This window comes from Ursus maritimus (assembly GCF_017311325.1).
Source record: "Ursus maritimus isolate PB19 chromosome X unlocalized genomic scaffold, ASM1731132v1 scaffold_X1, whole genome shotgun sequence".
In the NCBI taxonomy this organism is placed as follows: Eukaryota; Metazoa; Chordata; class Mammalia; order Carnivora; family Ursidae; genus Ursus; species Ursus maritimus.
Genome location: NW_024423319.1, coordinates 78,831,727 through 78,846,399, shown reverse-complemented (window position 1 = coordinate 78,846,399; position 14,673 = coordinate 78,831,727). Strand labels below are relative to the sequence as shown.

The 14,673-nt window shown below is 41.4% G+C and overlaps 1 protein-coding gene across 5 annotated transcripts in view; it reads right to left on the bottom strand.

Annotated features, from left to right (window-relative positions):
* Positions 1 to 213: 213 nt before the first annotated feature.
* The window catches only part of FAM120C (family with sequence similarity 120C), a 140,278-nt gene continuing 125,818 nt past the window's right edge, over positions 214 to 14,673 (bottom strand). The window contains exons 16-18 of one of the 5 annotated variants that reach the window (XM_040631305.1): positions 9,688 to 9,747; positions 7,711 to 7,874; positions 445 to 1,900 (exon numbers count right to left, since the gene is read on the bottom strand). In XM_040631305.1, coding sequence (XP_040487239.1) covers positions 1,894 to 1,900; positions 7,711 to 7,874; positions 9,688 to 9,747 — 231 coding nt within the window. In that variant the 3' untranslated portion in view covers positions 445 to 1,893. Of the gene's footprint in view, positions 1,901 to 4,869; positions 5,108 to 7,710; positions 7,875 to 9,683; positions 9,748 to 14,673 lie in introns of those variants that run through there. The other 4 variants (XM_040631304.1, XM_040631302.1, XM_040631306.1 and 1 more) reach the window with 4 other exon arrangements.

The following is a 14,673-nucleotide window of genomic DNA, read 5'->3' as shown; positions in this document are numbered from 1 at the left end:
AGATGCCTGACAACAGAAACTGAGAAACGCTAATCTTGAGAGACAGGCTAAAGAAGGAAGTGAAGAAGTCAAGAAGCAATACAGAGGACTAGATATCCTGCAGGGCCCACCTACTACCAAAACTTGATCCTGCATAAAACTTAATTTGTACTGTATTGCTGGATATGGGAGTTAGCAACTGCTGCGTAATAAACCATCCTCAAACTCAGTGGCTTGAAACCAAACCATTTATTATTGCTTATGAATCTATGGGTTGGCTGCATAGCTCTGCTGTTCTGGACCAGGCTTGGCTGATCTTGGCTGGGCTCATGTACCTGTGGTCTGCTGGTGGGTTGGTTGGGGGTTGACAGGTCTAGGATGGTCTTGTCTGGTATAGCTGGTAGCTGGGTCTCACCCTCCAGAAGGCTAGCCCAGGCTTGTTCTCATGGTAGTTCCAGCGGTTCAAGAGAGTGAGCAGAAGCATCCAGCCGAGGCTTGGAACTGGCATAATCATCACTTCTGCAACAGTCTATTGGCCAAAACAAAACACTAGTCCAGATTCGAAGGGTGGAGAAACAGATGCCATCTCTTAATGGGAGGAGCTGTAGAAGGTGTAGATACAGGAAGATATGAACAACTGTGGCCATTTTTGTAATCAATTAATCATGGCGGATTTACCAGAAGTAAATGGAGTCTTTAGAGGACAAGCAAAACAAAACAAAACAAAACAAAAAACAAACAAACAAAAAACCCAAATCTATGACAATGATAGTTAACCACAGTGAGTGAGCTGGCTGGGGAGAGCAGAGCACTTGGGGAAATTTCCAAAAATAGAACAGAGGTATATCCTTGGAAAATTGGGGTGATATTACTGGATAGAACAAGGAAAGGTTGCTGTCAGGTAGGAAAACAAACAGACAGACACCTGCCTCAGAATCTAAGAGTCTAGACTTTTTTATCAGAAAATTCTAGAAATACTTTAAATTGACAATGAATAGTTTTGGTCTTTCTGGTCCAAGGAACTAGAATGCACATGGGTCAACTTTAGGAGTTTGAACTTGGACCAAAAACCAGTATGCCAAGCATGTCTTCTTAATGTATTAAATGTGTGTTCACATCCATTAGCTTGTTTTAATCTCAAAACTATCTGTAAGGGAGGCAAAGGAGGTATTATTATTCCCACTTACTGCTACTTTTTTAAAATAATTTTTTTCACTATCTTATAAAAGTGAACATTTGCATGCCTTAGGTCCGAGCAGGAGCCATGTGCAAAAGTATTCACAGCAACATCACTAGAGATCCGTATTTCCACTGGACAGAGAATGGGTAAATAGTGGTGTATTCATACAATGGAATACTATATAGATGTGAAAACAAATAAACTACAATTACAGCAACAACACGTTTGAGTCAGAGAAATCAAATTGAGTGAGCAAAGGAAGTTGTAGGAGACTACATAAAAATTACATTTTATAAAATTAAAAACCTAACAATATATTCTTCAGAGATAATTATGTGATAAAAGTATTTAAAAAGAAAACAAGGGAATGAGAAATAAAACTCAAGATACCAGTTACCTCTGGGGAAGATGGGGAGATGGAATAGTTCTTAGGTTGGGCAGTGGGCTCATGAGTGTTCATTTTATTATCTAATCTCATAATGTATGTTACATATAGCCTTTTGGCTTATCAAATATTACCTGATTTTTTTCCAAGTAGTCAAAAAGGGAAGAGAAACAGAGGAGAAATGTCAGGGAAGGCAGCCAGTTTGAGGAAATAGGTTCTGTTTCAGTGTCAGTTATTATGGAAGTCCTCAGTGAGATGAGGCCTGTATGAACATCCAGGACTTGGTGACTGGGAGTACACTGGTCACCTTTGGAATCAGCCACATTCAAATGGAAGGACTGGCACCTAATCATAGGCTAGGAAGGAATGTGTTATCAGGAAGTCAGGACTGGGAGCATAAAGTCTTTCATCTATTACCATCTCCCCACAAAACCACAATAGCTCACATTTATCAAGGCTGGATTATATTCCAGGCACATTACATACACTGTGTCATTTAATCCTCACAACCACCCCCACAAAGTGGGCTAGGGGAGCTAAACTCAAACATTTGTGTTACCACCAGATTATATTCACTTCACCCACATGTACAGAATCCCTTATGACACTGGAATGGGAATGGATGCTTCACTATTTCATTATGTATAATGACTCAAGTGGTTAGATAATGGCAACCAGACGAAATGTGATGAATTAGTTCTACCCAGAAATGGGTCATTTCTCCTTGTGATGCTTTTACTGCAACTCACCAAACTTACCTCTCTCCCTTGTTCCAGGCACATAGTAGAATTGTACTTTTCCACTTCTATGAAGTTAGGTGCAAACATGTGACTTGCTTTGGGTGATGAAAAGAGAGAAGTGATGTGTGCCATTTTAAGCTTTAAGAGTCAGTATGCATTTTGGCCACATGCCTTCCCCTGACCCAGTAATGGGGCTTGTTAGTCTGAGTTCCCACGTGACTATAGATGAAGTGCTCCCCTGCCAATGCATGCTGGACATATATGAACTAGAAGTATACCTCTCTTATGTTATTGAGATTTGGGGGTTATTGCAGCAAAACCTAGCTTATCCTGACTGATACACTCCCCTTTTCAACAGAGATTATTGATAAGGACTGAATAATGAAATGAGAATGTATACAAATGTGTAAAATAAAGTGCCCAGACCTCTCTCTGGCAAGACCGCAATAGATCGCTTTCTGTAATCTGTTCCTAATAAATAACCACAGAATTTTCGTATTTCTCACACAGAAAGACTAGTTGTAGAAGATAGAAGGCAATGTTCTGGGCTCACATTATTCCTAATGCTTGTATGTTTAGAAGATATATTTTAATTCTTTTGTCACTTTCTCCTTCAAATCCATGAAAAAGCACAACTGGTCCTGCTCGGATCATATACCCACCCCACTGGGGAAGGTGAAGCCACGTGACTGACCATCAACCCACCTCTACCCCAAGACAGGGAGAAGCACTACCCCAAGGGGAAAAACTGGGTTTAACTGCTAGAAAGAAGGAATGCTGGGCAGGCAGAAACAAAGTTATCTACTTAGTCAAAACAAACTTAGATTTAGAACCCTGGTTTTATTGCTCATTAGTATGTACAAACTTGGATGCCACTGAATGCATTTGCTCATATACAAAGTGGGGCTAGTACTTACTATGCAGAGTGGTTCGGGGATTAGAAATAAGCTACAAGAGCCTAGTACTATGCCTGGTACCCAATAGGTGCTCAATAAATGGCAACTTTCAAAAACCAAATGATAAAGATTTCCTATTGTTAATTTCTGAGTCCCAACCCCCAAAGATCAAAGGCATCTATAGGCAAAATGAACCCAATATAAAACAAAGTATGTTACAAATAAGAGTTTTCATTTAAGGGTAAGGTGTTTATAAGCTTCAGTAAGGCTCTAATGCTCACCTTTAGACTCAGCTGTTTCCTTTGGTACTCTGTACACACAAGGCACAGAGCAGTTAGGGAGGCCAAGCCCAGCTGGTGTCCTTCAGCAGAAGCAGTAAGGTAAGAAGAATGCCCTAGAGTCCTGGCTTCAGACTCTGCTCCAAGCATCCCTTTATGGCTCAAAGGTGACTCAGAGCTCAGGGTTGTTTTTTTTTTTCACAGCCCCGTAACACGTTTAAATGAATACCATCCAGTGCTGAACATTCATACTCAATCTTTTTGTGTTTTTGCCATCAACATATCCTGCCTCAGAAGTCTACAATCTTCTTTATACCAGGGAATATTTTCAAAGGTGTTTTAGATGTCCTTGATTTGCTAAGTGCATGCTGGGTGGAAGGTGCCAAGAAGACAGAGATGATCAAGTTTAATTGAGGGGCAGAGATGCAGCAAAGTGCTATAGGGACTGGGTGTGATGAGTCTGTACAGGGATCCCTAGTCAGGGATCAAGAAAAGAATCACAAAGATATGAGCTGACTCTTGGGGGGTAAAGTTGAGAATGCACCAGAGACAAGGGGAGAGAGGCATTCTAGGCAATGGTACAAGCAAATGAGAAGAAATGGATACTAACAGCTGTATGGGATGCACTGTAGGGTTGCTGAAGTGGGTTAGGGTTGTAGGAAATGAGGCTAGGGCGGTGGTCAGTGGCCAGATCATGAAGGGACCATGGAAATGGGGGTACAGCATGTTAGAAGGACAGATTACTCTGGAAGCTGATATACATGGTGGATTAAAGCAGTGGTTCTTAACGTCTCTTGAGCCATAGCCTTCTTTAAGAGCCCGAAAAAAAGCTACAGGCCCTTTCACTGGGAAAAGGTACATACATTTTAAACACAAAATGTTGCTTAAAATTTCCTGGTTAGGCGTAAGACAGGGGAGCAACTGCAATAATTCAGGTGAGACACGAAGAGTCCTGAACTAAACCACAGCAGCTGGGATAAAAAAGAGATGTGAGAAGCAGAAGGCTGGTTGAGTATTATCAACAGATCTTGTCACAAGTTGGGTTTCAGAAATGATGGAAAGGCATGAGTCTAGGATAACTCCCAGGTTGGTTTGCGATTTCGACCACTGAGTAGAAGGTAGTGTCACTCACGGAGAGGAGGTGGCTTCAGAAGAGAGGATGTGTTCAGTCTGGGAAATGTCAAGTCAAATTGCCTTTAGAACATCCAAATAAAAAAGTTCAGCAGGAAGCTAAATATGCCCTTCCTTTTGATGATTCTTGTACTGTTTCTCTTGCCCTGATATTCAACTACAAATAGGCTCCTAAATCTCTGTGCAACATTTCTGAATTGAGACAAGCATATCCCCCACTTGCAGAAAGGGATCCAGAAATGGGAGAAGAAATTAAACTTCACACACCCAAAATTATTTCACATTTTTTAACTAAAAGAATAGACTTTTATTAAGCACTGTAAGTTTCTTTCCATCAGCATTAACAGAACAACAGACCAATTTCCATCACAGAACAACTCCTGAGACATTTTCATTCCTTTCTGAAACACTTCCAGAAACTCCTGCAGTTTCCCCTAAGAAGCATCCATTCAAACTTACATTAATAAACTATGGAGCTTTTGTGGTGAGGTGGGCCAAAAAGGCAGGGAATTTGGAATCTGGGAGTGGAAAAGAGAAGTACATATTATCCATCCACTAAACACACTGTCAAGAGCACAGAAGAGATATTAACACAGGAAAAAACAATGAAAGAATTTACTTTTGTCAATAACATCATTTATCAGGGAGCACTAAAAATCAGGGACTCCTTGCAGTTAAAGTTTCTTTAACCTAGTATGTTATTCTAAAAATAGAAGAGAATAGAATAAAATAAAAGGAGGGGAAGTGTCTTAGGGGAAGTAACTAAAATGAAGTCATCAGATTTGGCAGGGTTATGAGAGATTAATAAAATCTGAAATATTTAATTTGCTTCATTTACATGAAAATTCACTAGTCATTAGTTACTACCAACATGGACAAAAAGAGCATCTATAAAAGTACAAGGGCAATGTCAAAAGCTGAAATGGTCACCCTAGCACAGGGGGTATTTTATTTTGCTTTTAACTTGGAAAAGATGATTTTGTAAAAAAAGAAAAAATGAAGTTATCTTCTTAGAACATCAAAACAACCTCTGACAATATTGAAGGTAATTAGCAGTAATAAGGGAATAAGTGCACTGAGCTCTACTTGCCCCAGCAGACTACTGCAGTAAAGCCAAGGGAAAGAGAATGGAAAGTCAAATTAAAGATGCCAAAGTCACGAGAGGGAGAAAAATATAGAGTGACATACAATGGAACAGTGAAAACTTACCCCCTGCCCCCAAACCCCAAGCATATTTAGGAAATATGCATCAGGAAGTGAACAAGTATAATGATTAAACCTTAGTAGAATTCTACGAGCTACTTTAAACTGCGGTCTACTTGTATTGTCATTTCAAAGGAGTGGGGGTTCTTAGAGACTGAAAGGGTAGCACTGACATGCCCACACGAGCCTTCTAAGGTTCCAACGGACTGGATCACTATAACCGAACAGTTACTTCCACATTCTTCCTACCCTACGTAAACATTCCTCCCCCCACCCCCCACCTTAACCACCCTCCCTATGCCTTGTCTGGCTGTTTTTCTCAGTGATCAAAAGAAGGCAATGTGACTTGGCCAATCAATAATGCCAGAAAATCAAGATGGAGATCAAAATCAAATGTCACTGGCCAAAGCAAGTGCCATTTCTTGGGCTTTAAAGTCTACAAAGTCCTCCTGGCTCAGAATGAAAATGACGCAAGTGAGCAAAAGTTTGTTGGGCCTGGTTCAGACCAGACTGGCCACTGAATAGGGTGGGAGTTATAGGCTGACCCCAAGACATACCAGCAGAAATCAAGAAAAACTGCAAATTCTTGGGAATCAGTGGCTATATACAACCAGGGTACATTTGCCTGTGGCCCTACAAGGTCAAGGGGTCATTTCTGGGGGTACCTATATGACTTTGTTCAAGAGAGGCCACACACATCATAGTAAGAAATGGAACCTCAAGTAAAAGGATGACAGTCTCTTCAAGTGGTACTCGCAGCAAAGATCAGACCCACCTTCCCAATTTGTCCTCAGATAAGAAAAAGTTCATCTTTCAGTAATGAACCTGAGACTTTTTGGCTTCTAAACTGTATATTTTGGCAGATAAATTAAAATACAGGAATGTGGCCCTTTTTGGTCCTTTCTTACAACCTTCCAAACCCAAAATGCTGAATTCAAATAAAAAATCAAGGTTGGAAGTGAGCCACTTATTTCACCCTGGGCCAGGCTAGGAGAAAGCAGAGGTGTGTGGAAGGGAGAAAAGCAAGCCTTTTGGCAAACTAGAATCATCCCTGTCAAAGCAGCAATTTTACTTCTCACAGTGAATGCCTATAAAATAAGAAACGTTCTTAAGGCTGTGAGAGTTAACAATACTGTCATTTGATTGTGTTGAATAGATTCAAGATGTACAGAAACAACAACTGAAGAAAATACCTTTCCATAGAACTCCAAGTGCTTCCTATGAGAAAATGGTGTCTACATACTTAGCTCAGTAATTCTGGTCAATTTTAGAACTTCAAAGGATTCCTCCCTCTGTGGCTCCAGAAAGAAATTTCCAAGCCATGGAAGTCCATTACCAAATCCCTCTGTTGCTGGACATAGAAATCCTAACCTTCAAGATTTTTGTGAAAGGCTGGGCAGGTCCACAAGAAGAGGGGGGACCAAATTAAGGGAGCAAATTCCAAAGAGGAGGTCTCTGTACACTTTGTTCCTGGTTATATCTTGCTAGGTGTGCACTCTTGTCATCTTGCTTTGGTTTATTTAAGAAGTGTCTGGGCAGGGGGAGAGGCATTCTAGGGGCCTCCCTCCCCCTACAAGTTGCGGGTTCTTTTAAACTGGGCCAGACTAGGATTAAACAGTCTGAGACTGTTTCCAGTCTCTCATGATGCACTCATTGTAAGTGGGCAGTGAGCAAACAGCCTTCTGGTTGTCTGGAAAAAAAATCACCAAGGACCTACTGTGGGTTAAGGTGCATGGGGTTTTTCAAAAAGAGAGAGAAACCCTGCTAGAAGTCTAGTCGGTTGAATTCCTGTAGAAATGGTACTTCTTGGGCAAGAATATCGCAAAGCCCAAAAGGAGATGTGTAAGGCTGGAAGCCTCAGTTCCTGAATGAAGACACAATGCTAATCTGTTGTAAGCCATGTTCCCAGCCCTCATACCGAAGCTGCTGAGGAGGGAAACTGGAAATGCAAGGTTGTCTCAAGAGTATCTCCGGCAAGGAAGAACAGCTTTTTTTGTCCTGGACAGATTCTGGCCTCCTCAGGGGCTGGGAGCCTTTCCAGAATGCCTCTAAAGGCCTGGCCCAGAGTCCTCTGAAGTCCTCCTTGCAAAGCAAATGAAAAGATCCAGTAGTCAAAATGTCAGTGAACAAATAAAACAATCTAGGCATGTAAAATCAAATTGTCAATTTCCTCACACTTCCCTACCCCATCTTTCTATTGCTAGTCCTCTCTCCTTCAGGGATTCATGGCAATCAGTTCTAGCCTGAGGCCAGTTTGACCCAGGAGTTCCAGATGAGATTTCCTCCAAATTGGCTGCAAGCCCTGGTAATCACCTCCCATCCCCTTTCTCTCTCTGAACGAGGCTGTTCCTGCCGAAGGAAATGCCCGAATCTTCCCCACGCCATTCCAACCTCTCTGTGTTCACTCTATGGGATGTGAGGGCTCTGTTCAAGATTAAACTTGTGACAACCCAACTGTTTGTTGTTCTGAACAGGCAATCTCTGGAAAGTACTTTTTGTCTGCTTTAGAGAAGCCCATCTTCTCATAACTGATGGGCTGTGACTCAGTAAGGATTTTAAAGTATGGTCTTTTGAAACCCACCACTCCATAGCAGTGGAAGCATTTCTGGGAAATTCAGTAAATCCTCTGGGACATCACCATGTATGTATGTATGTATGTGTGCATGCACACATGCACACACACACATATATTTATATATATAAAATATGTATAGATAAATAGATCTGTCTCTTTATATAAAGGGTATGTGTATGCGTATAGATACACACATTCATATATACATCCACCCACACACCCATACACAAACACACACACACACACACACACACACCCCCCACACGCACACGCACGCACTTTTTTTTGAGTTCCCTTTCGTACTCAGTTTCAATACATTGATTCCCACCCTTTCAGGGTGTGGGCAGCAGGGAGTGGGTGAACTGCGCCACATCTTCTATTTTACAAACAATGCATTAGTTCAGAGGCAGGAAAAATCTGCCCAGTACTTTTCTGACTCACTAGAATCCCCCAGTACAAAGGCCATTGGTAGCTTTTGTTTTTTTTTAAAGTGTATAAAATAAAATAAAAAATAAAATAAAATAACCAATACTATTTCACTTCCCTGAAAACATTTACCTCTCTGATTGTCAGGCCAGAGTTAGAGGTGGTGGTACAGAATCCGGGGTTAAGTGAATGGGGAGAAAGAGTGAGAGGAAGGTACGGATTATATACCAAGGTCCCACTACTTCATAGAGGAAAAAGCAAGTTAGAAGGCCACAGACAGCAGTCCCTACCCCTACCATCCATGGGTTTTGTAAATGGGTAACGTGATGAAGACTCAGAAAACCAAAGCTGGAACTTTTCTATAGGGCCTTACAGGATGACACCAGATTTCTGACAGACACTGCCTTACTACACTCCCAGGGGAGGCAAAGAGAATATTGGCACTTCATATTCAATTTGAGAATAGGAGCTAGTCTTGCTGCCATTCATCTCTGGCCAGAGCTTCTCTAGAAGCAGACCACTAAGTCTGGAGGTCCAGAGAAAGACAGGGAGTGGGACAAGATGAGTACAATAGGACATCCCAGTAAAATTCTGGGTAAATCTAGGGTAAGCATTTATGTCCTCCTCTAACTTGGGCCTATAATCAGAAAAGTATAGGTTTTCCTCTCTTCCTGATCTGCTGAAGCCATCTTCTGCTCGTTACCCCTCCTTCTGCTGGGTCATAGTTCCTAGCTTTTGCTCTCGTAAGCGGCTCTTCTCCCCATTCTTCGCAGGGAAGTAGCGGTTACCATTATTACACATGTTGCTGTCTCTGGATAAGGCACATTGTGATGGAGCTGGAAGATGATGATCACTCTTCTCTTCTTTGATCAATGTGCCATTGTTTCCATTTACCTGTGAGTGGGACCGACCCTGATGAGGCTCCAGGGATTTAGAAACGCCATCTGAAGTGCCCTGTCAAAGACGGAGAGAGTCAGTGGAAATGGTAATTACCCACACTGGCTGACGTTTCCCAAACATGTTCATAAGCTAGCCTGCAGAAGCTGCTTCAGTTCTTCAAAAACAGCAGAAAGCCCAAAGTTTGTTACCACCTAGTAGTACACTCTGATAACTGTCCTAAGAACTTAGGGTGACAACAGACGGATTTGACTGAAACTCAACGGCCATGACAACCACCTAATAATGATGTAGCTATCATTTATAAAGCTTTACAATATATTCTTCTAATATTAGTAGGAACCCTAAATGGTAGATATGATGCCCCCTTTACAGATGAGGAAGCTGAGGCTCAGAAAGATTAAAGTAACTTGCTCAAGGACACTCAGATAGAAAGTAGTGGCGCCAGGATGCCATGCCAGGTGGGTCAGCCTCTGAAGTCTATTCTCTTTAACTGTGGCACAATACTGCCCACTGCTGACAACTGGACATGTAAATGAAAGGAAAGGAAAACAAACCAGAAGATCTCTGTGTACTATTCCACAGAATCTCTTATAACTAGAAACAGTCACCTGTTTTTCTGTTAATTCCAGGGACGTGACTGCTATTGAAATGCTAATGACACAAACTGCATTACCTGGCAGTGCAGGGCTGTCTCTCCATGAATGTTATTAGGAAAATCGTAGCTTCCGATTGCTAAGTGGCTCGGTGTGCCAGGCATTCTGTTGTCCATTTTATGGATAAGACAAATGAAGCTCAAAAAAAGTAGAATGATTTGCCCAAGGTCACTGGCATGCCTAGACTTGCATCCACGTCTGTTTGATGCCAAAGACCTCATTCTTTCCAGTAAGATATAATACATAATGGAAATCTTTTTTTAAAAAATTTTTTATAAAGAGTTATTTATTTATTTATTTAATTTCAATTCAATTCGATGTAACAGAAATCTAATACCTATTCAATTTGTGGTCAATTATCAATAAAACTTACTTTTTATTGAGTACTTCCCATGTTACAGGCTCTCTGATAAACACTTTACACCTATCATCTCATTTAATACTTACAATAACTCTGTCAGGTAGATGCCAATTTATTCATTTTACAGATGAGGAGACTAGGGCACAGAGAAGTTAAGTAACTTGTGTAAGGTCACAGAGCTAGCAAGTGGCAGAGCCAGATTCAAAGCTAGATCATCTGGCTCCAAAACCTGTACAACATGGGCACTACGATAAAGTGTCACTCAAGAACCTGGAAAAAACATGAAACTAGTAAAAATCCGCACGATGGATGGAATTAGCCACCTGAGGGAGTCAACAAAGAAATCAAAACATTACCAATAAGTGACTTAAGAACCTGAAAATACACAATACTCCAGTGGCCTAGGAATAATCTCAAGAGGACAGGACTATAGGAGCAGCTGGCTGACTCAGTCGGAACAACTTGATTTTGGGGTTTTGAGTCCGAGGCCCATGTTGGGTACAGAGATTACTAAAAACAAAACAAAACAAAACAAAAAAACAAAAAAAAAACTTTAGAAAAATAAAGAATACAGGACTATAACGTAAGCAGATTTAATAAGCTGGAACAATGATCTCATACTCTGAAGAAAGGGAGAGTCATCTAGGCAAGCAGCAGCTCTGTCCAGGATCGATGCCTTAGTTAAAAACAAAGTCAACATGAGAATGTCCTTGGCCAGGCTACCTCTGGAATAGATAACAGCATCCCCAGTAATCTTAGCAAAGAGAAACTTAAGATCATCTACCATCCCTTCTTTTCCTTTAGTTTCTTCATCTGTAAAATATAATAATAGTATCTATTTTTTAAATTCCTATAAGGATTCAATGAGACACTCCATGTAAAGCATCTAGAACATATGCCTGGCACACTGTAAGAACTCAATAAATGCTAGCTAATATTATTGTTTTGATTCCAAGTCCCCAAGCAAACTTCCGATACCATAGTTTCCCCTGCAGCTTACACGTAGAGAAAGCATGCTCTGGTAGAAATGGTTAAGAGCATAGGCACTAGGGTCAGCCAGACCTAAGTCTGAATCTTGTCTCTACCACTTACAGTTGTTACACTGCAGTGGAATCAGGACAGCACAGGGCTTTGGAATCAGCTCAGGCTGGAATGGCAACACAAATAATGAATAATTGTGGGCAAGATATTTCATCCTTCTGAGCCTCAGTTTCCTCTTGTTTAAAACGGAGAATAATAAATACCTCACAAGAGTGACCAGAAAAGAGTAAGTGCACAATATATCACAATAATTACCATGGAAAGTACTTGATTGAGATAAAGTACTGTGAATTCGTACCTTTCACTACATCTTTCATAGATCTTCCAGTATCTTTCACTCCCTCTCTTTTCCCCAATGCCACTCTTTCAGCCATATCCACATAGCTATTTATGTGATCTTAGTTAATGTGAGTCAACCCCTGAGAGAGAGATCTACTTTTATTGTACCAAAATAAAAAAATCAGGTTTTTCAGACCATATACCTAATGATCAAACTCTGAATCACAGTGAATTAATCAAAGCTGTATTACCTTATGGGAGCCTATGTGAGTGACCAGTTTTCCTCCTAGGTATAATCCCTTGTATCTTACTGAATATCTTCTGGAAAAAGTTGAAAAGCTTTGGAAAAATCCCAAAGTCCTCGCTCTCTGACTTGTGTGGAGGACTTATCATTCTAGTTCCATTTTTAGCTCTAAATAACATTAAAGCAAATATGTATCTTTGAGAAAACATTAGACAATGGGGATTAATTGGAGGCAATGAGGGCTGGCTGTATACAGGAGAGCTAATCTGGGACTGAGAAACTATGCCAAAGTTGTTTTGCAGTATGGTCTCATCAGTGACCCTTGGGAGGATTAGAAACTGCATGTAAAATGTCTAGTAGAGGGCTTGGTAGAAAGGAGGCACTCCAGAAACGGTAGCTGCTTGGGCGCCGGGGTGGCTCAGTTGGTTAACCATCCGACTCTTGATTTCAGCTCAGGTCACTATCTCAGGGTCATGAGACTGAGCCCTGAGATGGGTTCCACGCTGGGCATGGAGACTGCTTAAGATTCTCTCTCTCCCTCTCCTCTGTCTCGGCCCCTCCCCCACCCCTGCTCATGTGCACTCTCTAAATAAATAAAAAAAGAGAGGAAGGAAGGAAGGAAGGAAGGAAGGAAGGAAGGAAGGAAGAAATGGTAGCTGCTGTACTATGAGGAATCCAGCAGGCTGAGTCCAGTACAACATTCTGGTTCACTACAAGATTAGGTTCTTCATATCTGGGGAGAGGGGCATGTCTAATGAAGACCAGTGGAAACTATGATATAATTCAAGGCGTATACTAGAGGAAAGTTTAAGACCATTTTGAGCCAATAAGAATAAACAAAATGGCAACACCTCCTTCCATCTCATATTCAGCAAAGGCCAAAGTCCAATTTTCTGAGCATGTATGGTAGTCCCTCAGAAAGCCTGAGCAGCTGGCAATCCCACTGTTAACTTCACTCTGGCCCCTTTATGGCTGCATGTAGCACATACTATGCTAGGTATGGGTGTTCAGGACACAGTACTTGATTTCTATCCTGTGGTCTCACTCAGGGAAAAGGATGACACTCTGCATCACTGTGGGAACAGCCTGGGCAGGCTAACCCTCACTAGACAGCTAGAGAGCAAGAGAATGAAATCAAATGCTGGGAGAAGCTAGGAAAACACAGCTTCCCATGCCTGATCTGATCTTTCGCAAGTTAGCCGAAAAGACAAGAGGTATCAAACAGAAGCTAGATAATCTCAAAACAGTGCTTACTTGTTTGGTTCCTTTTTTATGTCCTTTGGATCCTCTACCAGTCTGTTCTTTTCCATGCCTGTAGAAAGGGAGGGAAAGAGTGATCCTGAGGAACATACAGAGTCTACACCCACATTTTCATTTAGTTAACTACTCACCTCCTCTAGGAAGTTTGACCCTCTCAAGTTAGATGCCTCCCCTGTGTGTTACCACTCACTGTAAGCCTTTCTCTCTCTCATTTCTATATTATACTAAATTGTTCTGTGCCCCATGTCCTCCTCCAGGGCAAAAACTTTTTTACTGGGGCAGGGAATTTAGTGTATGTTTGCTGAACTAAACTGAAAACTGGCTTTTAAAAATGGGAAATTAGTTAATGCCTCTTACCTTAATAGAAGTAATAGAAGTATTCAATAGTTGGGCATTTTCCCAATGGCACCTTGATTGACATTAGCTCATACCAACCTATTGGAATACATACCCTTTTCCTGGCCCACCGACAGAAACAACTTGCATGCCAAAAGAGCCTCGGCCCCTGGAGGACCTGCTGCCAGCCCACTGGCCCACAACCATCCCCGCAATCTCCAGTTTTCCTCCTTGGGGTGGGATTGGATGGAGACCTGGAAAGAGAGGAGGAAGGGCAGTAATGAATGCCAAGTGCAAGGTATGCTAAGAGGTGGAACAAAAGATCCTAGAGCGCCCCCTATTCTGTTTATTTCCATTTCTCCAAGATAAAGACTGTGATAACAACAAAGGTTCATGGTGGAAGCAAGCTTAGGGACGGGGCTTGAAGCTCTGTAGCACAACCACTTCGGCAAGCTGGGTGTGGATGACTCATTTTTCAGCTACAGAGCCTGGCACATAGTAGGCATTCAATATTTGTTGAAAGAATGAAAGTCCTAAAATCTAGTTATTAGAAAATTATATGCCAATACCACTTTTACTTTCCTTTCTTTTTTCTTTTTATTAAAGTTTAGTTGACACACAATGTTACATTAGTTTCAGGTGTACAACATAGGGATTAGACATCTACGGAGTTACACTCTGCTCCCCACAAGCGCAGCTCCCATCTGTCAGCATACAACGCTATTACGATACCACTGACTCGATCCCTATGCTGTGCCTTTCATCCCTGTGACTTTTTCATTCCATAACTGGAAGCCTGTACTTTC